Raw genomic sequence first — 27083 nt, forward strand, 5'->3', positions numbered from 1 at the left:
ACTTCTGCGAATAACTTCAGAATAAGGGCCTCTTCCTTTGTAAACACTGCATTTTATGAGGTGGGCCAACGAACAATATGACCAAACAAAACAGGAGGATGAGTTTTCTGCCCAATCTTTGCGACATCTGCATAATGGTGCAGATTCTTACACAGCGTCCAGCCTTGCTGCCAGGGAGTAAGATGGACCCAAACGTCGTTCATGATTGTTTGCACATGCGCAGCCTTGCGCTGCACTTCTGTACCATTGCATGAGGCTCTTGGAGTGAGGTCAGGATGCTAACCTTCATCTTAAAGCAGCAGAAGTTCACTAATGTAAAGCGTTCATTGGTACCAGAGCAGCAAAGGAGGGTCCATGCTGAGGCCTAGCGCATTAACGGTCTCCGCAAGTGTGTGGTAACAAAAACGAAAGCACATTTACTTTTTACTCTTCCAGGCAGAAAAAACTGTTTTTGTATTTTTTGCTTAACTGCCTGCCAAAGTGATTCAAAGACATGTATTGACTACATGAGTTTCTTTGTCTCCTGAATTAAGTTATCAAATCCACATTTGCCATGGGCTTGTTTTCTGTGAGGTAGATGTGTCCTGTTTTCTTGAGACATTTGGGCCTCACTGCAAGTCTGCCGGTCGGGAATTACGGGTGCTGGTAGCAATGTACCAGCACCCATCAGACTACAACTGTGCCTGCCGTGGCCTCTGAGCCGGGCGCAGCGGCCCCGGTAGGCGTAATTGTCACAGAAACACTGCCAGCGTTAGCAATGGTGCCGGTGCTTCCGTGTCCCCACTCCCATAGATGAGAATGGGGAACAATATTTTCCGCCGCCTGAGATCCCCGACCGCCGGTACTTGTAATGTCGCGGTGGCACCAGGATCTCAGGTGGCGGAAGCAGTGTTACAGGGGTGGCGGCAACCCACCAGTGGCATCAGCAGATTACCGCCAACCTCGTAAGGGGGCCCATTGTGACATGCATGTGCAGTGAGTTGTGCTTTTTTGCCCTTTAAGGGGAGGATTCACCTCCAGCACGAGGCTGGAGTTAAATCTGTCATTTCAAGGTCACAGTTGGAATTCAGCGTGTAGTAGAAATGGCAGTATTTCCGTTACATGCAGGAAAATGGTGGTAATGGAATTACCGGCACATTTTGACCACACAGCTCAACTCATAAAGAGGCCCAATGTTATTTACATTCACTCAGGTTAATATGTACGATGAAATATACAGGTAAGGTAAAATGATTATTCACGGACCACCTCTTTGCCTGTGTGTGCAGGGTTGAAAGGCAATGCTCAAAACGCATCCATCTTGTGACTGGCAGTAGTGGGGGTGACTGAACCATCAGGAGAATGTGCATTAGCCTCGTCCAGGAACCATAACCCCATTATTCCTCACGCCCTTGGTGTGATCTACTTCAGGAACACACAATGCATGGTATTAGGGGGTTTATTTAGGAATTTCATGAATCGCAACACTATTGTCATGTGGTTACTTTGGTCTGACTCATATTCGCAGATAACTCAAGTATTCTTTGCAACAGTGCAACAATTCTTCCTCTTTTCGGAGGTGTTGGGGAGATTATTCTTAGGCGTTATTTTTAGGGTCCAGATGTGTCAACCTACCTGGTTTTCAGGGTGTTTTCATTTCAATTCCAAGTAATGGGATCACTGAGCCGTCAAGGCAACTCTCCAGGAGATGTGAGATCGTACAGTGAGCACTGGTGATAAATGCACAATAAGGGGCGGCCCACATAATATATATGTAAACAAAAATTCTTTGTAATAAAGATGTGTATACAAATAACTTCAAAATATTTACAGATGGGCACTACAAATACCTTTTCAGAATACGATAACAATACAGATTAAATACTGATTTCCAGGGTCATAAAATATTAGCTTAAGTTTATAAATTCCAAATCTACTTTTAGTAAGGCTAACAGGCGTCCAAGAGCACAAATACACCCCAGACAGAATGTTGGTATTTCAGGCCATCGAATAAATGGGGCAATCTTAACCAATGGAGGTAAATCAGAGGTCTGCACACAGGGCTCCAAAGAATTTACAAACAATTACAGTCACAGAATTTGGCTCACCAATCTCTAGGATTTGAGGTTGCACAGGTGAGCAGTGACATCACCAGCAGGGACTGCCACGGTTGGCTTCTTGTTGAGAAAGATCACCATTGGACTCCTACAAGCATGGAAAAATTGACCCACTACCCAGAGGTGAAAAAGTGAGCCCCTAACAGGAGAAGTCAGCAAAGAAATGCAATCAGAGCCGCATCACTGCAGAGTCCGTACAGTGAAGTCCGTGAAGCGGCAGCAGATATGGTCGCAGTTGTCAGACCGTTGGGAAATGTCAACACATGGACAATCCAACCAGCTGATGTTGGAAGGACCCCCTGAAGACAAACCCGTGAAGAAATTGAGACTTAGCAATGTGAGATCATGGAAAGAACAACAGAGATCCTAGCCTCGGGTCAGAGTTTGAGGTTTTACTAAGGAGCAGGATGGGACACTGGGAGAATGTTACCAGCGTCCTGGAATAGAGCCAAAGTGAAGAACACAGGGCCAGCAGAGGCAACAGCCCTGTCGGGAAGCCAGATGAATGCAGTGCTGGGTTTCAGCGGTTAAGAAGTCAGGACATGAACAAGGACATGCACTCAGGTCAATGGATCCAGGTGTTCGAGCTAGTTAATGGAAAAGAACAGCAGAAAGGGTTCACTATAGTCAGCAGATAGGCAGAGCTTCACCTTCAGGATTGCTGATGCCCAAAAGATGCTGATGCAGCCCTTCCATCATCTTCCTGTGGTCATTTTTAACTCATGATTCTTTAGGGAAAAATACCAACAGTTTACAAAAGTCCTGGTGCAGAGGGTCAGCCTTTATGCCAACCTGGATGGTAGAGTTTTACCCTAATCTCTTATCACACACCCATAGACCATTCAAACATGTGTTGGCCAGCCAAACCCTGCTAGGCATCACAGACTAACTTTCACAGAGCTCCTGCCTGGTGTGTTTACATCAGAACATTACCCTATGTGCTCATTCTTGGTCTCCACCCAATTAAGCACAAGGTCAACACGTTACAGTTGTTGGATGACTGGATTTCACAACACTTGACATTCTATTTGGAGAGCCTCCACAAATAAAAAGAAAGGCTTCCTGGGGGCCAAAATGGTACAGCTCATGCAGCCATATATTAAAATCCCCTGACACTAACCTGAACCAGTATGTCTGCCTGGGTCATGCTACTGACCCAGGGAGGGTAAGGGGCATCTTTGCGGAAGCCACCACCTTTGGGGGCCATAAGGGTCCCCAACATCACTATTGAGATCAGAATAAAACGTCCTGGGCAAACATTGCCAGAGTATCACAGAGCACGAGCATTCAGTAGTGTAGGGGCCTCCAAAAGTGGCCATAAAGTGGACTTTGTACATCACGAAGGGTTATGTCACTACAATATCAAGAGGTCCCAGGAGCATACGTGGCTGCACACATGGACGCCTAGACGCCAACATGAATGGAGAGCAAAAGCCAATACTTTCAATTAAACAGGCCATAGGTGATACATTGCATTGCATTAAATGTTGAACAGTTTTGACAGCAACCTCGTGGCAAAAATCATCATAGTCAATGGCATGAATATACTGCCTTGTAGCATGATCTAGACTTAAGTGGACATGGATGGGTTTGCCAATTTGAAAATCTCTCAAGAATCGATGAGGGTGGTGGGAAACATAGGATTAATGCCCATCTGTCCTGGCCAGTTGGGTAAGTGAACAGTGGCAGACCCCTTGCCCATTCTTGGGAGCACGGGAAAGCTGGTGTCCTTTTGAACAGAGCTCCATTTCCCTTTTCACCGGCAGACATCTTCAGCTTGCTTTTCTGATGCCACGCAAGCTCTGGACATTTAGCATTTGGAGCCCACTTATCCTATCTATTTTGGTTGGTGTAGCCCCCAGGACTGCTTACCCCATTGATTACGAGCTTGGGGGCGATTGACCGTTGTAGTCCATGTGATCAGGCTATCCGATTATATTGGGCAAGGCACTAGTTAAACCTCGTCATAAGCTTCTGCACTAGTTAAACCTTGTCATGAGCTTCTAGATAACCTGCCTAGAATCCCTTCAGTCCCCCAGAGCTAGACCACCATTTTAATAAATGTGTTGTGTGGCAATTAGACGGTCTCAGTTTATCATCACAATCACCTACACAGCATTACTAATGGCGCAACTCCATATAGCAGGATGCCCGGAGTGGGCGGAGCCTACAATGAATCCTTATGGAAATTAAGGTCGAACATAGGCGCCCTTAGCAATGCAGAATCCATCTTTCACTAGCGATGCCAGCACCCTGAAGTGAAACAAAAGGGGTGATGGCTGGAAGGTTTGGAATTAATCTTAACTGTAATTACACACCTTTCGTACAATATAAATCAATGACAAAACAAACTATGCTGTGGTTGGTCTGATTGCATATTTACGCAAGACTACAAATGAATGCCATCTATATTGTGCTCAATTAATATCACGTGAAAGACAGCGGGTCATATTACAAAAACTGTGCAGGTGCAAAGTGCAATTTTGCCTGGCATTAGAACCTGTGGACAAAGTATCCCTGTGCAAACAATATATGCTTTGAATGCATTTTCTTTCTGGGGCAAACTAGCTCTGGTGCAAAAACGCACTGAAAGAATAATAATAATTCTATTAATAATAATGTATTTCTTATATGGTGCTATACACCCATTGGTCTCAGAGCGCTGAAATAACAAACAACATTATCCTGCCGAGTGGTACTCAATAGGTTTGACTAGCTCATTCGACGCTTGATAAAGAGGATAAAGTCGTCCGTGAGAAACATATTTAGCTTCAGTGGTGATCGATTGCCACCACGGTGCAGCAAATCCACTCAGCATCGGATTCCCAGTGGCTACCCAGCCCCAGAATTCCAGACCATCCTGTGGCCATCCACCTCTTTATGCAAGGACCTCCACCATTGCCCACACTGCCTTGACAAAGACTTCGGTCGAAACACCTATTGGCTCTTCTCACATGCAACTAGCACTGTACGTGCTATGATAAAGATCGCACAGTATAAAACTACAAAATAATAATAAAACCGATTTGTGGACCAAGACAGGGTGTCCTGACCTTCTTATCTAAGGAGCCCTATCCAGGATGTGAACATAATCCAGCGCCATTACCAACAAGGTTTGCCCACCCACTGCTGCATATTCTACCTTTGGGAATTTCTGAGCTTTTCCCCAAGCAAACCATGTACCAGACTTCAGGATTCAAATAACGATCAAACAGAGCAAACAATAGCGCAGGGGTCTGCCGTTCCTCCAAGCTCTCTACCCACCCGTTACAGATTTAGCTTCATCCAATGGTGCTGCATGAAGGTGGGTGGATGAAAGCTTTACTCTGAATGAGCACAACTTTGGAAAAGCCCCTGCTGTGATATAGGACTAATGACCAGATGTACAAAATAAAACAAAATGTTTATAGAACTGGCTGTCTCAGTTTTGCTGATTCTTAGAGCTGAAAACTAACAGCTGTTACTATTACACAACACATCGGCTCCTCAATTTATCAACTACGGAAGAAGAACAAGCTGAGGTCTGGCTAAAGGGAAGAATGCAATCTAATTGGCTAGATCACTTAAATGACACGCATGGAAGGTGATTTTGCAGATGTACGGGCAATTTGGCACCAATATGTTTACAGATCTGAAAGTGAAAAATGTGGGTCTTGCACTTATCAGTCAGTGCAGAGGTCTCTCCTGCACTAACTAGTCAGTCAGTTGAAGGCCATATTGTACTGTTAAATTGATGCAAATGTTTGTTTAAAATTTCCCATCAGCGGGGCAAAATGGTCCGTCATCTGGGCTAAATTGCATTTCTTTTGCCGTTTGAAAAGGTTTCATTAGTACAGAGCAACTGGGCGCCATTTTGGGCCAACTTACTCCGTACAAATGAATGGGAGAAAAATAAAAATAAAAAAGGCCCCCTTGGAAAAGGGCAACGTGGCTACGTGTGGTCCCTTCTCCCTTTCCAAGGTTGCTTTGAAAAAAAAAAAGAATGTACCCGGCACGCGGACGACATTTGTGCGTCCACAGGATTACACTGTGGTATGGCTCGGAAACTAGCCAATCCACGTTTAGTGTATGCTGTGGACTCACAATGCTCCTGGGCACTGACCTTGCTTGATTTACCAAGCACCTGGTGCCCTATTCCTTCTCCATCTCTTGGATCAACTGCAACTCCTCCATTACCCTTATGCCAAAAGAAGTCTCCCAAGGGCTGCCCTTGGTCCCGTCTTCTTCAGCCTCTATGCACCCCTCCCACTAAAGTCCCCTATAACCTCTTTCTGGGAAATACCCACATCCATTAATTCTTTTCTTCCTTCACCCCTGAAACCTTTCACTTGCATCTTCAACTGCCTGTCAGTTATGGATGACACTACACTGTCCAATGCAAACTCCACTAAACTGCAGTCATGTCTCCTCCAGGTTCCAATGCCATACCCTCTTGCTCCTCTCCCATATCCTGCTGCCCGCGATTCCCTCTGACTGTCACCCGTGGTGTAAAACCTCAAGGTTCTCTTTGATGATGCTGCTAAACCTTGACTATCTATAATTCTACTGCTTCAGCTGCCAGGCTTAATCTCTTGAACACTTGAAAAATCTGCCCTTCCCAGATTCAACTCTGCCAAAACACTGATTTTCATTAAAGTCATCAGCGTGTTGCAGGACTGCTCCACCCACCATAGGGCATCCCACCATTATCCATTCACTTCTCTTAACTTTGCCAGCCGAACCTTCTAAATAACCTATCATGTTCCTCACCTACCGCAAAGCTCTGCCTTCACGCTGGATGTCTCTCTGTGTAACTGCTGATGGGCGGGTCTGCCTCCGGAAGTCTGATGCTATCTCCCACTCTCTACCTCCCAAACTCTATGTTCCCAAGGCCATCTCAACCTTATCATCTGCTTCCTACTCTGTGATGCCTTCCACTCTTGCACCTACCCTCTCCTGGCGTCCATCACTGGAACTCCCAGCTCCATGAAATCAAGAACATCATGTTCATGTATAGGAGCTATCTGAGCTCGGCTCTAATGCCCATTTGGGCAATCCCTCATTGTTTCACCCCTGCAACCTTTGCAGCTTCGCCATACCAAGATGGTCGTTCTCATTGTAAGCACTGGAGTGCTGTATGCCAGGCTGCAGCTGGCCTGGGATTGGCCTTTGCCTTCCTCAAATGGGCCTATGAGGCTTGGCTGGCCATCCCACAGAAATCACCCACCGCTAAGGACCCTGTCTGCTCCCTGTTCGCTGCTGGACGCTCTCAGGTGAAACCCGGTACCTTGCTGACCCCCCTGCTTTATGCCTGTGTCTGTGTGCCTGAACCCTGTACCTTGCTGTCCCCCCTGCTGTATGCCTGTGTCTGTGTGCCTGTACCCTGTACCTTGCTGTACCCCCTTGCTGTATGCCTGTGTTTGTGTGCCTGAACCCTGTACCCTGCTGTCCCCCCTGCTGTATGCCTGTGTGTCTGTGTGCCTGAACCCTGTACCTTGCTGCCCCCCCGCTGAATACCTGTGCCTGTGTGCCTAAAAACTGTACCTTGCTGTCCCCCCCTGCTGTATGCCTGTGTCTGTGTGCCTGAACCCTGTCCCTTGCTGTCCTCTCGCTGTATGCTTGTGTCTGTGTGCCGGAACCCTGTACCTTGCTGTCCCCTTCTGCCCACTTGTCCTTACTGCATCTTTGTGTCGCAGCCGCCCTGCAACATGGGGTTAGGCTCCTTGAATGTACCCATTTGAGTGACTTTAATGTATCACTCTCGCAGCCGCCCTGCAACATGGTTTAGGCTCCATGAATGTGCCCATCCGATTGACTTTAATACATCTGTGTGTCGCAGTCGCTTTGCAATATGGGGTTAGGGTCCATCAATGTGCCCACTTGAACTCTTTTTGCACTTTTACCTGTGATGTAATTACCGTCTGTACTGCTTTCCATAATGTAATTACTTCCTGTGCTTTCTGTCCTGTAACCATAAGCACTGTAACCAATCTCGTAAGCATAAGTGCCTAAATACCTCCGGGTTTGGTGCGCTATATAAATAAATAAATTGAATAAATAAATAAATCCCCTCAGTAATAGTCCTAACCTACGTTCCCAATAAGGTGACATGGTGTACCTCCATCATTATCCAAATGACCCTCGCAGCGAGTAGTGCAGACACTTGTAAACAATTACCAAGCCAAGGTCCAGCTGTGCTCTATAAATAAACAATTACCATTACAAAAATTACAATTAAATAGAACTGCTAGAGCGCAGACAGCAGCAGGCCAGGCTGAATTCACACGCACGGAATGACTACTGCACAGGGAGCAGCGGAAGTGCCAACTCCCCTCACTCCTGTAGAGTACAGGCCGCCGCCGCGCGCCACTCTCACACAGCACAAGTAGAGCACTGGCAGCATCAGTGCATGCTTCACTCACAAACACAACCAAACAGCACAAGCAGTAGTATTGTGAGGCTTCCTCTAACATAGCTAAAATACGTACAGTACAAGTGGCAGTTGTGCAAGAGCCTCCGCCCCCTATCCCTAAAAGAACATGCACAACATGCAGGGCAGCACTGCAAGCTTCCCTCACAAAGAACAGGTAACAAGTCAGTGGATACTATCTTTTGAACAATGCATACAAGTGGTGCCCAATAGTGCGGCATTGGCACTTTGAGTTTAAAAACAATGGGACTCTGTGGATGTGTTTAGGAGCATGTATGCTAGCATGTTTGCAGACAGCAGGTGCATATTTTATTATGTATGTGTAAGTGGCAGGTAAGGACCCCAAGGCCGTGAGCATGTCTGTTTCTCTTCCTGCCACACAAATGCAGACGCTCCTTTACAAACAAATGTGTCCCTACTCTTAACGTGTGCATGCTGTCACTGTCCTCCAAAACGGTTGTTGTTGAATTCCGTGTATTGTAAATGCCCACAGCATTTACCAGCACTATACATAATGAGAACCGGACATACAAATAACCAAACGCCCTTGTATGCTACTATGAACACACATGTTGGCTTTTGAACTGCTTGTTTGCATTTTGTTTTGTGCAGTGATGTTTTTTGACTTGGTTGTGTGTTCTAGCAGAGCACTTCGATTGAACACTACCCTGTAGCCTACCCCAACATCATGACCCGTAACGGCAGACTAGGTTGTAGACTCCCTACCCTACTTAGCAAAATGACCACGAATCATATCACTAAAATCACCAATAAAAACACCATTGCAAACTCTGTGCCACTCAAAGGAGCCTTACTCAATGTTAGATCCCTTGTGGCCACCCTACGGAAATTGCAGACATCATCTGCTCAGCAGACCTGGATTTCCTCGCCACCACAGAAACTTGGCTCCATACTGCAGCAGGCCCCTCTCTATCTCTCGCAGCTCCAGACAACTACTCCAACCTCAGGGCCGACAGACCGGATGCCCGTGGAGGAGGTGTAGCACTCATTTTCAAATCCTCGCTCGACATTAGATCGGTGACCGCCCCTCCTTTAAAGTCCTGCGAATATCTATCCATCAAAATTCAAACCTCCCCCAAGAACTCCATTACCTTGGATCTATTATGCAGACCCCCTGGGCCCATAGGTCCATTCGAAGAAGATATAACCACCCTCATAGCCGAGAAATCCAAACCTCTATCACAGAATATTATCCTTGGTGACTTCAACCTGGGTTACAATGACCCGCATGACACTCCAGCTTCCTCCCTCGCCAATGTACTTGATGAACACAACTACACTCAATTTAACACCTTACCCACACATCAAAAAGGCAAAACCCTAGACTGGCTTGCTGCCCATAACTGCAATATCATCTGCAGGGACCCACAACCACTGATATGGACTGACCACTTCCTACTCTCATTTGACATTAGTACTAACAACCCCCTCCACAGACAACACCCGCCTGCACCAGCATGCCTGACAAGAAACAAACGGAACATCACCGCTGTAGCCCTCATCCCACTGGTTCTACCCACCCTTAACATGATCCCCAACACATCAGACCCTACCCTTCTAGTAGACGCCTACAATGACGTCATGACCAATGCTATTGACCGCGTTGCTCCACTAAAATTACGTAAAAGTAAACCTAAAGCACACCTCAATTCTTGGTATACTCCAGACCTCAAAACACTAAGAAAAAATAAGTCCAAAATGGAAACCCTCTGGAAAAAGAACCCATCCGCGGAACATAAAGTCAATCTTATGAATGCATCTGCCCTCTATAAAAAAAGAAATTATCCGCACAAAAAAGGAAGCCTACAACACAAGAATAAGTAATGCCAGCTCCAGTACCAAAGAGCTATTCACTATCCTGAAGGAGCTAGAATACCCCAATCCACCTATGGACAAAAGACTTCAACTCTCTAATAGCAGCCCCACCTTTAGCCCCATCATGCCCAGCCCACCTACCTCCCCTAACACCAACCAGGGATTCACCTTCAAAAACGTAACCGCACTAGAAGTGCAAAAAATTATAACATCCCTCAAACCATCAAACTGTAAAGGGGACAGTTGCCCTGCACAGATCATAAAAGATGCTGCTAGAGACCTTGCCCCCTTCATTTCCAAGCTCATAAACGTATCCTTCTCCACTAATTCGGTACACAACAATCTGAAACAATCATGGGTCCTCCCGCTACTAAAAAAACAGACTCTGGATCCCTGCATCCCCACAAATTACAGGCCCATTACAACTGTTCCCTTCCTGTTAAAAATACTCGATAGAGTTGCTTACCTGCAAATTCAGCATTATCTAGAGTCTAACCAATTACTCGGATTGCGTCAGTCTGGCTTCCGGCCTCAGCATGGAACAGAAACTGCCCTTGTTGACCTTAAAAGTCAGATTGACGAAATTAAAGATAAGGGCAAGGCTGCCATCCTACTCCTATTAGATCTCTCAGCGGCCTTCGACCTGGTTGACTACAAAATACTCTGTAACCACCTCTCCACTGCCGCCCACTTCTCCCCCTTTGCTGTCTCGTGGATACAGACCTTCCTAGCCAACAGAACTATGAGGGTCTTCTCTCTCTAGGCAGCAGCAGACCCTATCCCCATATCTTGTGGTGTCCCACAAGGCTCATGTGTCTCACCCACCCTTTACAATATCTTTACAAAGCCCCTCTTCGATAAACTGGACCGCCTGGGTGTCATCTATACAAACTACGTGGATGACACCCAGATACTCGTCACTATCTCGGGCAACTACGATACTGATGTAGCCAGGATCAATTGAATCTCCGTCATTCAGGCATGGATGGCCACACATGGCCTCTGCCTCAATGACGAGAAGACCGAACTGCTCATTGTTGGCTCACCAAACAACCTACAAAAATTAAGTCCCAACTACTCTAACATCATAATCGATGGCAACACCATCCCGGTCGCCAAAAATGTGAAAACACTTGGCTTCTATCTGGATGCCAACGTTAACTTCACCAAACAAATTAATGCAACCGCCTCAGCCACGGCATATACCGGAAAACTCATTAGAGCCTGTAGACCATTTCTCTCCCCTAACAATTGCCTCATACTATCTAGAGCCCTTATATAATCGAAACTAGACTATTGCAATAGTCTCTACTTAGGTGCCAATCAAGCGATAATTAACAAGCTCCAAGTCCTTCAAAACAATGCACTATGGGCAGCGCTAAATATCCCCAGACGTGAGCACATCTCGGCCACCAGAACTACATGCAGATGGCTCACCATCCAACATAAAATCGACCTAAAAACACTTTGCCTGACGTACAAAGCTCTCAACAATCTAGCACCCCCATACCTGACTAACAAACTCACCATGAAACCTTCCGTTAGAACCACGAGATCCTCCAACACCTTATGCCTTACAGTGCCTAGATTTAACTCCAAAAGAGCCAGAGGCTCGAGCTTTACTTTTCTCGCCCCCCAACTCTGGAACTCCTTGCCACTGAGCATAAAATCATCCAACTCCTTCCAGTCATTCAGGAAACTTGTCATTGGGTGGCTTCTGACAAATAGTCAACTTTGAAGTCAGACCTAGCTATATAATGTATTGACTGTTTATGCCTCACTTATGTTACTATTGGGTGCTTTCACCCCCACTGCCTGTACATAACTGCTATTTAAATTGCTCTTGCTTCACTGTTTATTACCATGTACTGTGCCTTGTAACCTTGTACTAAGCGCCCCTATACTCCTGGGTCCGGAGCGCTATAGAAATAAAATAAACAAACAAAACAAACACTGTCAGTGTTCCGCCAGCGTGAACAACTCTTCCCAAATAAACAAAAACAACACAAAAATGAAGCATTTGTGTATAGCAAATCGACTCCACATGGGCAATCCTAGGGCGTCTATAATAATGTCTGTGGCACCAACACATGAGTACGCGTCACTTTATCCCAAAGCGCATCTGCGTGCTTTCCAAAGGGCACAGCCACCTATGCCCTAAAACCCAGACCCCCTCTCACATGTGCATTTGGTACCATCATCCCCCAAATGTCTATTGCACCCCTTGCTCCCCATCCCTCCCTCCCTCGGCCAAGCTCCACCAGTAACACACCTGATGTTGATTTCATGTTTTGAAGACTCTAATCATTATTTTCTGTTCCTACCTTAGGTTGAAGTAGCCGGGGCGAAAGGAGAAATGGTAAGAGAATCGAAATGTGTAACGACCGCAGGTCAATGTTCAGAATGGAAAACCATTGGCATGTTCGGTGCTGTCTTCCGACACACCAAGCGCTCACTCAGGAAGTTGCAATGCTTTCTCGGTAGGTCGTGCACCTTTGATTTGATCATTTCCGAGACACATCAGTTTCAGGGAATGACCAAAGCCTATCCGGGTGACCTCAGTGGTTACGCGACAAGACACCTGCAACAAACTAGACCTCTGAATGCCACTGCATAGCACCTGGTGGATCACAGCTCCCACCCCAAAGCTCTGCACCAGGGTTGGTGTTAGTCGTAGCTAAGGTGGCGGGCCTTCTAGGAGATGGCAGCATTACCTCTAAGGAGTAAGATGAACATATACCGGGGCAGACACTGATGATGCTCACAAGTTATGTCAGTCAGCAGACAGGTCTAGAGCCACAGAAGCCGGTGATCCGCTACTGTACACGCAGAACTTTATACAAGCGTCTTATTGTGATGGCGAGACCAGCTGAGACTGTGCAGTAACTGTGCCGAGAATGTTGGGGGGGACATGGCATCTAAATGAAAGCGGCCTCTGCCAAATCAGCGGGACAAAATGATGTGCCAGAAAAGTTGGGCGGGGACAAAAACCCTTGTCTCCCCCTAGACTTACCCCCATGATCAGGCATGCAACAAAGCTTGTACCAGATCTGGAACCTTCCACACTGAAAGGATATCAGAATAGTTTCCTTTTAGACAAGGGAAAAAAAGTTTTACATTACATTTCTTTAAAGTCATTTGGAAATAATTATTGAACATTAAGCACTTCCTATAGATTAGAATATTAAAAGGTTTTGCATGGACCTACACAGTTTTGCAGACAGTAGCACTCACACATTTTCAGTAGTCACTTAAAAAAAATGGTACGATCCAACATCAAGACGTTCCCTTTGGTGCACTTTGATGATCACAATGTAGCGCTGCACTCGTTTTCATTAAAGCATCTGCTCCCATCTCCACAATGAACCCAGTGGTGGATGCCATCCATGGCTTGCACCACTCAGATAGTACGTGGTTAAGTCCTTCCCAGGGTGTCCTGCTAAAACTAACGTCTGCTGGTAGAAAGAAATTGCAACGTATTGTAGCATCTGATTGTGTGCATGTTCATGTTAACCCTCAAGAGAAAATGGTTAGGATGTGACTGTTTACTACAAAACACTCAGGGCCCGATTCATGGAGTTTTTTGCAAGGTTCAAAGTGGCTTTGCACTGCTGAAAAGTGACTTTGCACTGCCGACACAAACTCTGATTCATGGACTGTGCAAAGTGTATTTTTGCAGTGCAAAGTCAGTGCAAAGATATTTTGTACTTCAAAAATGACTTTGTGCTGACTTTGCACAGTTCCGTGAACCAGGGTTTGTGTCGGCAGTGCAGGGTATCTGCAGGGAGGCAGGCCATTCAATTTAATTCGGATCGGAAGGTTTGGCAGAGCTTTTGAATATTCAAATGGAACCTGGATTTAACCAGGGAAGGCATGGCGAGGTGTGGTCGCTGCAGCCCGAGCTAGCCGAGTGTAGATTTTGCAAGGGAAAAGATCGACTAATCAAAAATAAATAAAATATAATCATAGCTAACATCTAAGTTTGCTGCTTAGGCTCTTGAATTTCCTGGTTCTCCCGCTCTGCTTGCAGTCTTGCTCCCCTTGTTAATGATTCTGATGCCCTTATGAAGCACCCCATTCCTTTTGAGGAATCTAGCATCTGGGTAAACATATCAATGCCACTGTGAACAGTTCAACTCCGCTGCGCCTTTTGGTAAAGGTCTTGTAGCCATACTAAGTTTCTACCATTTTGAAACGGACCCTTCCCCTGATAAAATGCCCGGCTCTTCCTGTCTGTAATCTTCCTCTCTGGTTAACCTCCCAACCACAAACCGCTGCCACCATAGTCCATTTTCCTCAATAAATGGTCATTCTCCTCGTTCTTCACTCTTGCCGTAATCTTCAGGCTCGTCTTTATTTCTATGCTTTCCACCACTTCCATTTCCTTTTATTTTTAAATTACTTTATCATCATTATTAAGATGTAATTGGTTTATTTAGCTCCTATGGCCCAGAAGTTTAATTACAACTGAAATAAGCACATACAGCAGGATAAAATAGAAACAGAGAACGCATATGGATAACTATCATGAGAAAAAAGCCAATCTTGCTTTGCATTCCCCAATCCATGGCTCGCTGTAGCAATTTTTTTGTAATGAACTCATCAGCTCTAGACGCAAGTAGCCTTCTTCCTTATAAGTAACCCCTCCTCACTTCAGATGACCCCTATGCTTGTTTGTAGTTGCCTGTAGAGGTAGATAGTCATTCAGGTCCTCTTATCATGAACACTGCTTTTCAGTGAAAGCCACTTCTTCTCTATCCAAGGGCCTCATCCTCACTTCATTTGCTATAAATGTCTTACCGCATGACCGACCAGACTCGCTTCACTACACAGAATAGGTTTAACGATAACACAATACCCACCCCACGCCTCTCCACTACTGCCCTACCCTCATAAATTGCCAAACTCCCCACTTTCATTGCACTGCACCTCGATTTCTATTAGTTTGCCTCTTAATTGTGTCGGTTGGGTGCAAAATGTACAGACATATATCCCGGAGCGTGCCATCTATCTCTGAGAAATCTGCAGCATGTATACCCTCTCCTCTTTTTCATAATGTCTCAGCAACTCTTGCAACATTGCCTGCTGCTCACATTAATCCCCACCAGCCCTCCTTTGCCTCGAGCCTACTCTTCTTTGCCCGTTCATGCTCGGTCTTGTCCAAATTGATACCTCAAGGGTGATAAATAAGATGACTATAGAGGGTGATACCCACTGCATATAAGTCTCAGACCTGAAAGAAAGAGTCTTGGCTGTATCAGGGTCCCTAATCAACACATCCTGTTTAGTCCATATAAGCAATGGCTGCCTTCGTAGGCTTGGGCAAGGGACCTTTCCACGGACCATGCTAACAGAAAACTCTCCCCCACACTCCAGTGAAGCAGGAAGTGAGGAAATCTAAAAGATAGGAATCAAATAGCCAGGGATCACCTGCATGCAGCTACATTTTGCAGCTGCACATTAGAGAATAGAGGGTGATGTTCCTTCACCTAAGCAGCAAATACCTCTTCTCCCTCCAGCATCCCTCCAGCATCGTGATTTTAATTCTATGCAGTCCAATTTAAGACTGAAAGCCCCCCCCCACATATTCCCAGCATCCTTACTAGTAGCCCCTTGGGTGCTTCCCTCTGTACAGGGCTCTGTTGCTTCCCAACTAGACTTGCACTTCCCTCTCCCCTAACCCGTTGTCATGAGGCCAGGGAGGTGAGGCCACTACTCGATGGTCCCCCTGCGGGTGGTACCCAGTGAGAGGATCTCATGGGGAGGGACCACCCCTTTGGGACCAGGGACAACTACCCGGGGAGAACGTGGTATACTTCCCCTTGATCCCTCTCACCCAACCCTCCTTTACCTTGTCATCCCATGTACATGTGTCATGTACATAGTATTGACAGTACTGGGGTGATGAAGAACATAGTCCACCCAAGAGAGATCAATGGTAAACCCTTAGAGACAGCTCATGGAAATACTGGGATGAGTAGGAGGTGTGTAGGAATGAAGATTGATCCTCAAAACTCTATGGAACAGTCTAGTGTTTCAGGAAATCTGATTAGCCAAAGTCAATATAAAATAGAAGATGGAAAACAAAGCAGAGAGAGAAACCTGCCCTCGAGGAACCGCAAGTGCAGATGCTGACCGGCGCAAAGAAGCAATACAGTTGCTAGCTGGAACCCAAGAGAACATTCAGAGGGGTTCCAAATTGGTCTAGTGAAGAAGGACTAACCAGTGAGTGGGTAAGCCCTGCATCAAGGTCGAAAGCAGCAGTGGAAGCGTGCTGCTCAGGGAAGCCACACAGCCCCAGAGGAGCGGTACGCTGCAGAGTTGCCGCAGTCCCCAGAGAGGCAAAGGAAGGCGCAAAGAGCACAGAGAAGCATGAGGGAAAGCCCAAGACCAACCAGAGAGGACTGGCAACCACCTTAAAGGTACCTGGGTGACAAGGACGGTTGGTGGGGCTGCAAAAGAGAGAGATGCATGGGTCTGGGACCAGCACCCAATTGATTAGAGCATCACAAATCCTCTTCTTCGGCAAAGTACCTGGGAGAGGTGTGAACCAGGACTACCAAAACAGACCCACAGCTACAGGCCAGTGAAACAAGGTGAAGGGAAGACCAGGGGAAGAGAAGCATTCCCCTGGAGGAACAGAACTTTGAGAATAGAATATCAAGAGAAGGGCGGCATTTTCTTGGTACACCAAAGCCAGAGGAAGGGAGTCATTAACCCTGGATTTACGAGCTGCCTCAGGAAGCCAGAGGAAGGCCTGGGGAAGGGAGTCATTCCCGAAGCCTTTGTGAATTGTGAGAAAGAGCACGCGAAGGACCTTGGGATGGAAGTCTATCCCCCAGCCTTCGTGAACTGTGGTAAAGAGCCTGAGAAGGGGCAGGAGAAGGGAGAAATCCCCCCTACTTGTGAAACTGCAAGCTAAGAGAGATCAGGTGAAGGAAGCCGTACCCCCCGGTGTTGTGTACCGTGAACCAAAGCCAAGGAAGGCCCAGGGAAGGGAGTCAGTCCACTGGCACTGTGAAATTACTGAGAACAAGATACCCGAGAAGGAAGGCATTCTCCAGGAACCCAACATTGACGGAAAATATGGGCCATAAGGAATGATGTTTCAGTTGGAACTTTACCTTTCGAGTTTGAACTAAGAACCTTACAGCACCACAAGCTGGAACTTTGGTGTCTTGGAAAGGAACTGAGACCTGGGGAAGGGAATCATTCTCTCAGGCCTAGTTCCCACCTGCCAAATGGATCTATGATCCATCGGCCCGAAGAAGGGTGTCATTCTTCTGCACCAAGAAGATCCACTACCTCTTTAGTTTAGTTACAAGTGTGCGGGGCAGAAGTAGGCATTTTGTCACACGACAGTAGACTCATTTCATTTACTTGGACATTCCGACAGAATCCTTAGTTCCTTAGTTGAGACAGGGAAATCCCTCTTACAGTTAGTGAAAGATAGGTTTCCTCTTTATTTTGATTAAATACAAGTGTATGCCAACAATCATGCCACTTGGGTGTCCGTCTCATGCTGCAACCTTACATAACATACATCTACACATACACGCATACATGCAAATGATACCAGCCCGTCAAATTGAATGTCGACAGAGCAGTGTATTTGGGCATTAAAGAGTAAACATTTTGATAGAGCTCACCCTAACCCACACAACCTCTGTTGAACCCTGGACATCGCAGATTCTGCTGATCAACTTCTTAGATGGAGATGATCATGACCACTGTCTAACTTCCAAACTCCACCAGTAGGAAGAGGGTTGAGTGAAAATGAATGATAAGGACTACACACCCACACACACACACAGATTAGGAATGACATGTGCTATCAAAATAGATATGAAATAAACATATGAAGTTCAGCAAAACAAAAATGGGAAGAATGTGAAAGATGCCGAGTGAGTTACCACAGTAAACTCTTAGCCGGAGAAGTGACAGACGAGAACATTTTTAAACTGAAGATATTCGTAATGACACACCAGTTATGAACAGGCTTGGAAGCCTGTAGAAGTGGCAAAGATAGTAACTGATGACTTTGGAGCTTAACTGGGAAAGCAATATTAATATGGCAGGAGGGAGAGACCGGCCTGAGCTGCTAAAGAGGCCCATCCCGCTTAACTGGGGGATGGTAGTACATTATGGTGAGTATACTCTTATTGTGAGCTGCGCCTACATTTTTGTACACAAGGTTCTGAATAGAGGCACGCGTTGGCCTGTTAGCACCAAATATTAGGTGTTCACCCCTCACTGCAGAAATGATGCATACACTCCCTTGCTCTCAAGGATAATTGTAAGCGCAGCACTGATGCGTCTTAGAAGTTATTCAACGTTGTGTTTTCATTTGCAGGGTCCCCCTGGACCAGAAGGTCCTCTTGGCGCTCCTGGAAAGGAAGGCCCGAGGGTAAGTACATTTTGGATTTAACTGGTGGATATGTCCGCACTTCTTCAAGGCACCCCCATGCTCTAATACAAAAGTTAATAGTGGAGACATCTGAGTTGCTGAGAATAATGCCAGGCCCTTTGATGAGAGCTTTTTGCCTGAGGGTACATTGTGTATTTACCTGGCCATTACTCATTTGCTGAGTGGAACGGCAGGCAGTACAGACACAGAAATGCAGTTTTGCCATTTTCATTCAATGAGGCATGGCTTATCACATTTCATACCGTTCATACCAGCATAGAACATATTGTAACATCTATAGCTAGCATATAAAATTGCGATCTCTTGGTTCGGGAATTGTAATTACTTTCATGCATTGAATTGGAATTACTGGATGGAGTGCACTGCAAATCACAAATAAATGAATGAATAAACTGCAGGTGCTGTGCTGTGGTCAGGTTCATAGCAAAAAACGTTGAAGAACAAAAGGACGATTTGTTTCTATAGATGTTGCGATTGGGGAGTGTCTGTCTCTTGCTAGGGAAACAAAGAGAGCACCTGCCCTTGATTCCTCTGTTTACATGCATTATTGATATTTTGCCTTATTCCTTTCAATGTCATGTCATGTTTGTGCTTCTTGTGCAGTTTTACTAGGCCTCTCGCTCGTATTGTTCTTAGAAACACAGTATTTGGTTTGTCTCGCTAAACTGTAGTGCCCTGTTCAGGCAAACATTCCCTATAGCTATGATATTGGCGGTCTTATTGCCATGAGATTTTCGTGTCGCAGTGTGTGCACATAGAACATTTTACTGGTTGCCAGTCTTTGCTACTGATGCACGAGAGATTACTTTGTTTTCATGGTAAGTCGGCCTTGTTTTTCAGTGTGCCCCTAAGTTTATTTTTCAGAGAAGTTGCTTTTAAGCTACAGTGCAAATCCCTCTTATTTAACTTAGAACATCATACAGATTTATGTTGTGGGAGATGTCCATCAAATGTTTGCACTGGGAGTTTCGGGCATCTTTTGGGGCCTCAGGTTATATGAGAATTAACATGGATGGATTTTGATGAAAGTGCTACATATTTCTGAATGAACGGACGTGTTTTTAATTAAGCAATTTTCAACAATGAATTCTCAAAGGCTATCGGCCTCATCACAAGTGGGGTGGTAAAAATTCAGCGGTAACCCTATTACCGCTCCGCCCAACTATGAGTTGGGCAGAAAGTCGGGTATTTTGGTTCCTGATTTAAGCTGTATCTGTTTCGGATACGCGTCCGAAACAGATTTTACTGCTCAACAGCTATGTCTTCCTTACCGGTACCTAAACCCCAAATAAAGGCCTTGTGGGAGACAAGACGCCTACACAACGGCTTACTTCTGCAATACCGCAGGTCATTCATGCGAATTGAAGTGGGATTCAAAAAATCGATGACATAACCATTTTATGTTAAAACATTTTTATTGAAATTCATTCTATTTTAAATCGACCTGCTCTCATTCATGCTGGTATGATAGCTTGGTGGGTTAAGTGCCTGGGCTGCTTCTACACCACGCCAGTTCTAGGCACCCACCTGCCGGAAATGCCTATTCAACGGGCAGATTGGCCTTACAAAAACAAATCTGGCCCTTGTCAAAGGGGGTATTTTTCAAAATGCCGCTTCACCTCAGATGGCAGAAACCCTCACAGCGACCGTGCACTTAATTCTTTTGTACAAAAAGGGAATTTGTGAAATGTTTGGTTATTAAAGATGTTGTTTTTTTGGCATGACCCTCACCTAACTCTTATGAATGGTTTCATGTAGATTTGGTTCTAGCACCCAATGCAGCTTATATATTTGCTCTCGATAGACACCACCTGGAGTGATTGTTGATTGTTTAGAATTGGCAATGCCTGCCCTTTTTAATTCATCTGCTCGATGATTACATATACGGCCGCCGATGAGCGTGGCGTACCGCTATGGTTACAGTCCCAGTTCTTCTCTTCACTAAGGCTATGAAGTATTTGAAGTGCACTCCCTCTTGGACACATTAATACCTTCATGTTGCATGCAGCGGGTAAATGCTGAATTGCTACTCATTGAAAAGGTTGGCGTCTGGTGCTATCCGCATAGCAGCCATCGATTCGCTCCACCTGCACAATGGGAAAGGTGACAAGATGAAGCTGAATCGCTTATTCTGCTTGACATTCCTTTGAACACATGATGATTCTACTTTAAATCGGACAGGATCATTTAGTACAATATTTTAAAAACGTTGTGTGCCTAGAAAATGCCATGAGGGGATGATCGTGAGGAAGGGCGCTCTGTCTTAGACTTAGGTTGCAAACCCCACCACTATTCCAAAAGGAGCAAAATGGATTCTCAAGAAACTGCATTTTCGCCCCATTATGGAGCTGGCGGCTCTCCGGCAACCCCGTTACGGCCGTACCGCTGCCTGATATCCCAGTGCCACCAGGGCACTACAAGTCCCGACGGCCCAGGATGTCAGGGGGGAGGAAGTGTTAGTCCCCATATCTGTGGGGACAGGGAAGCACTGGCACTGTTGCTAACAGTGCTTCCGTGGAAACCATGCCCGCAGGGGCCAGTGGTCCCGGTAGGGCAGACCTGCCGGGAGCACCAGCCCCTGCAGGCATTCTCGTAGTCTGCCAGTCTGCAAAGATTGCCGGTAACAATGTACTGGCACCCTTTCTGGACCGCCATTGTAATGAGGAACAATTTCCTTAGGGATCCTTAGTCGAACCATATGAAACCCCTTCATAGTAAATATATGCTATTTAAGTACATGCATTGTCAAGAAGTATATGCACAGTTTATCTTAAACCTGCAGCCATGATGACTTGTAACAATATAGAGTTTCTCGAAGCAGTCAATATAACAGGATGGCGGAACAGCCCCAAAAATGCTCTGTCCACGTGACCAGACATGACTATAAGCCAACATGCGTTTTTAGTTTACGCATGTTTAGGTGCCAATATGAATGAGCCTAAATGAATGCCGGTGATGTGTAATGATGAGGCATGTCATGCTGGAGACAGATAGAGAGCCTGTGCGATGCAGAGGCGTAGCCAAGATTGTCTTACAAGTGGGGCCTGATGCTAATGTAGTTGTGCCCACGGCCGTGACATTAACATCTGTAAATGCCCACACAGTGGTGGTGAGTGAGGATTTACAGATTCTGTGTGGGCCTGGCCCGCTCAGGCCCTACCCTGTCTACATCTCTGGTGCGATGTCTGGCGGCACTGCGCAATGTCTCTGTGAACAAGCATTTTGGTGTCAGGCATTTGGCATTATTTATATTGGCGTGCTTTTATTTGTATTCACATTTTTATTGAAGCGTTTACATCACAATACAGCAGACACACAAGCCAGGGAAACAAAACACGTTATAAGGTTATGTCAGATCCAGAAATGAACCGCAGATTTCCTCCTACAAATCGCCCTTTTGCTGCTTACGCTGGATGACTCGCTCAAGCAATGACATTTTGCGAAGGTCTTCGACCCAAGTTGACCATGAAGGAAAGGTGGCACCCTTCCAATCCCGCAATCTGATATTTTTTGCAGAGAGAGCGAGCCTAAAAAGAAAACATATTTGCAGGTATTTCAGATCCTCTAAGAGTCCATCTCGACCCAAGACCATGGTCACAAAATCCAAATCGGTTATCAAAACCCTGTTCATTGTCTCAGTAACTTCACACCAGAAGGATCCCACTTTACACTATTCCCATATAATGTGCTCAAAGGAGCCCGACCTACAACCACATCCCAACATGCACCCAAGTCACTCAGGCCTCTTGCACAAAGCTTGCTTGGCATCCATTAAACATTGTTGAGTATCTGTTGCACCCTCTCACCCAAATTCAATGAATTCAGGCCTACATTCTTACACAGATTCCCCCATCTTCCCTCCGTTATGTCTGTGGCAATTGTATCTGACCATGACCTGAGTAATTGCTCATTGGATGTCATGCTGTTCATTAGAAGTGTGTACATTTTGGAGGCAAAATGACCCTTTCCTTTAAAGTTCAACAATCGTTCCTTGAGAGCAGCTTGTCCACTCACTTCCACTCTTACAAGCACTGCCCTCAATCTTCTGTATGTGCCATCAATCGAATCGCAAAAGTGTTTCATCCTTGACATTTCTTTCAAAAAGAGGTCAGATATTGTCCTTGAAGAGGTCTCCATGCTTGAGCATGTGCATTTACTCTGGCTGGCTTCATGGCCAACCATAGTCAGCCACTGCCAATCCAATTCAACCATCATCAGCCATTGTCAATATCATCGCCAACCATGGTCGGCCATCGCCAATCATGATCGACTGTCCCCAACCAGGATGGAACATCACCAACAATGGTAAGTCACTGCAGACGTTCGTAACTTGTGAATCATGGTACAGCATGCCAAAAGCCTGGCAAACAATGTTGACCATCATCGCTCATGGTCGACCATCAGCAACCGTTATTTACTGTCACCAACCATGTCTCTCGTGGACGACAATTGCCAGACAAGGATCCCCGTCACTCAGGAACGTCATATTTTTCGTAGTGTACTTAGTAACAATGCTATGTGATACCACTTTCTGTTTTGTCAAGCAGTGAAAGGTCGTTTTCCATCGCTTCTCGCGATATAACCTCGGGGTGGGGTCAAATGACGTCACTTCCTGTGATGTCATCAAAGGCCAAGGGTCGCGTGATGTCACTTCCGCTATCCCTGGCGTCAACCAAACATATTCAACCATGCCAGAAATTCGCCATCTATAATTTATCATCACCAGCCATGCTCAACCATACCCTACCATCGTCAATCTTTGCTCGGCATCGCCATGCAAGCCACAGACACTCTCTCATTGCCGCCGCCTTCGTGTGCGACTGAAACTTTTTCTTTTAGCTGAAACTGCCGGCTTTGCTAATCCTTGTTTATTCCGCTCTGAACATTACAGACATTTAAAGAACCATTTCTGCATAACTCTGCTGAGCACACGCTGCTACAGAAAGTGACATCTGTCATAGTGCCCCCTAATGGTGCCAAATGATTTATGGGCTTTGCAGAAACACTGATCTGCAGATATTAGTATTAGAATCAGTAGGCTCCCATGCTATCCAATTACTCACTCTTTTTTATGGTGTACTTTTAAGAAATAACTGTTATTGATTGTTTGACATGTACAGTTCGTATTGGCTTCCGATATGATTTAATGAATTTCACTTTTGATGGATTTAATTTCATATCAGATTTCAGGTGTGCAATCACGTTGAGTTGGGTCTGCAACCTTGGGTCTGCTTGCACGCAAGGGGCAGGGGCCGAGATATACATATTGCAAGTGGATCCCTTTTGCTAAGACGGATATGTTTAAAGGCGAGTTAGAGTGCTTGATATATGGGACAGCATTGCTCTCATTTGTCGCTCCCCTTTGCATGAGTGGTGTAACTAATTCCAAGCATTTCTGACTGACACTCTCTGAGAGCGAACTACGCCCTTCTGAAGAGGTCTGGAGGGAGTGATACTCCACTTCAAGGGATTCCTTGTAATCCATCTGCAGGGGATCTGACCTTCTATTTTGGGTTGGAAAGCACGCTGTGCTCCTGGACAGAGTGACACGCATGTGGCCTCCTCCCTTTTCTAATGTACATCAGCAAAATTGAGAAAATGGGAGATTCTATATGATATGATAGGTTACTTATAACACGCTTAATACCCAGAGGATTCTAAGCGCGGACGTGGAGATTGAACCTGTGTCGCTCTGTGTTGTCTTGCTTCCAAGGCGAGCAAGTTGCCCCTGAGCTATCCTCCCGAAACAAGGCTTGTAGATCGGCAGCTATAAACTCCGGGGACATATTCCACCAAGGGATTGCAGGTGAAATCTGAGAGACGGCGTGACCAAGGATCGAGATGTCTATGATGTCGCTTGGAACTCTGAGGTGGAATCCCGCCGTTAAAAGCTAGCCATCTATAATGTTGTGTCGCGTGTGGTCCCTCTGTATCCACTTTTCAGCCTTTGCCTTGTCCCTTATGGACCAACATTGCCAGGTGTGTAGAGTAGAGTCACGAAGGGGACAATATGCAACATGAAAAATAAGATGGGGGTTATGTTGTAAGGTAGGGCTCTGACCCCACTTACACAGACCTGCTGTGGAGCCATGTAGTTTAGTCCAGGAAGGCTTTATTGTACATATATACATTTGTATAGGTTCCAGTTGCTTGCAGTATGTACATCACAGGTTCTGGTAGACGTAAGTGGACACTATGGGAACAGACCCACCGGCCATCCTCTCACTCCCTACTCAGACCCCCAACTGACATTCATAGAACACTCCCACACACATTGGGCCTCATTACGACCCAGGCGGTAAGTTACCGCCTGGGCCGTGACTTTACCACCATGGCGTAAACTACGTTTACGCCATGGTGGTTGGCGGACTTACCGCCCCATTCCGAGGTCGGCGGGGCGGTAAGTCCCCAATCCCCATTTACCCTTCCCCATTCCCATTTTTGCCCCATAGGGCATAATGGGAGTGGGGAAGGCGTTAATTACGCCACCGTAAATTACGGTGGCGTAATTAACATCAAGTTCCCTTACCGCCATGGTTTTTTACACCCGCTAGAAGCAGGTGTAAAATCCGCCATGGCGGAAAGGGAACTCGTGATTGGCGGTAAGGGGTCGGCGCAGCTAACGCTGGCGCTAACCCCTTACCGCCAGGGTCGTAATGAGGCCCATTGACTCAACATTCTCCCGAGCTGTCTATCATGCATACATCCACATTCCATCAGCATGCACTCCTGTCCAGTGATACAATACAAGACTGACTTATATTACAACAATGGTCCCATTATTAGTTTGGCGATGCTGGAAGAAATAAAGGCAAAGTCATGTTCATTCCATTACTGCCACTTTATCACCAGTTTCCTGCACTGGCCAATGCGGGTAAAGGGCAGGTAATAGCTACAGCACTTGCTCAAGGTTTTCCTTCACTTTAACACCAAAACCCGTAGGATTATCCACAAACAGAATTACCACTGGTGATATATCTTTCAAATCCGTGGTGGAGTCCCATGGGCTGCAGGAATGGGGATACACACTGCTATTCTGCCACTGGTAATCAGGTGGACTTAATATGATGCTGAGAGGTGGAGACGGTCAACGGGTTTGGTGGTATTTTTCAGAGTATATACCGCCAAACTTCCATAATCTCTCAGCCTTACCCCACAGGACCATAAGAAGAAAAAAACAATACCTGGCAGATAAAATACTGTCTGCCGCTTCTATGATGTATTGGAACTTGATTGGGGCTATCATAGTCCTCTACTATGACATCATAGCAGGAGGACATGTCATTTGGAATTGGAGATAGTTGTAGTTTCACTGGTTATAATTGTGACCAAAAATGAAACATTCTTGAAAGCAGCAAATATTGATTGTCTCGAATTCATAGAGAAACTTAATAGTCTTAAACGTTATTATTATTATTAATTATAATAATAATAATAATAATGTTTGTGCAACATTAAAATGCCAACACAGTAACCACAAAATCATGATTTTTTCCCAGTTATGCATTTTGGGACATCCCAGGACATAAATCCCACAAAACATTTATTTTCATTATTTTTGTTATCCACAGAGTGAAACATCTGTAGGGAAGAGTTTCAGCTTAGTTTGCATAAAATAAATCCTGCAAAAAATGCATTTTCAGGTTTTTTACAAAAAATAAGCCCAGACCTCTATTCAGGTGTTTTCACTTAATTGAATGGAAAAAAACCACTCGCGAGGTGGCGGATATCCACAGTGTTCTTCCTTGGTGCCATTTTAGTTGCAGGACCCTCCAGGAGGCGTTCAGACACAGGTGTGCGCTACGCTGCTGATTGCTTATGGGCCGCAAGCCTTCCACACTCCGCGGCTGGGTTAATCGTGCTCCAGATGTTCATCTCTAAACACTTTAATATTAGCCTCATTTGTTTAAAAGCACACTGTCTTCAAAATGTGAAGAGTAAGAAAGACTGCTTTATGTAGTTTCTCTCATGCCAAACTCTTCAATTAGTCCAGATGGACTAGCTGACCTGCTGCTCAGCGGCGTCCCTCTATAATTAGAGGAGTGGACCTAAAGTGCCTCCCGCTAATCCGTCGCAGCCTGTCTTATTGCTTGGCTATGTTTCTCTTGCTGGTACAGTACACTCTCAGAGTTAATGTATGTATGGATTGTCCAATGGCGTAGACATCATGCCCTTTTTGGTGTTGGGAGCACTTCTCAAAATGTCATAAATGAGACACACCCTATCAGGTGGAGGAGGGCTTTGGAGTGGATGGTGGGCATCAGGAAGCTTCTTGTTTTTAGAGTTGTCTGCCTTGTAAAACGTTATTTTCTTG

General features: G+C 45.7%; 1 protein-coding gene across 3 annotated transcripts in view; it reads left to right on the forward strand.

Annotated features, from left to right (window-relative positions):
• COL19A1 (collagen type XIX alpha 1 chain) overlaps positions 1-27083 on the forward strand; it is a 2241461-nt gene that overhangs the window by 1367076 nt on the left and 847302 nt on the right. For all 3 annotated transcript variants that reach the window (XM_069606203.1, XM_069606204.1, XM_069606205.1), the window contains exons 16-17: positions 12671-12700; positions 18695-18748. In XM_069606203.1, coding sequence (XP_069462304.1) covers positions 12671-12700; positions 18695-18748 — 84 coding nt within the window. The remainder of the gene's footprint in view (positions 1-12670; positions 12701-18694; positions 18749-27083) is intronic.

This window comes from Ambystoma mexicanum, chromosome 4p, assembly GCF_040938575.1.
Source record: "Ambystoma mexicanum isolate Mex_15411 chromosome 4p, UKY_AmexF1_1, whole genome shotgun sequence".
NCBI classification, from domain to species: Eukaryota; Metazoa; Chordata; class Amphibia; order Caudata; family Ambystomatidae; genus Ambystoma; species Ambystoma mexicanum.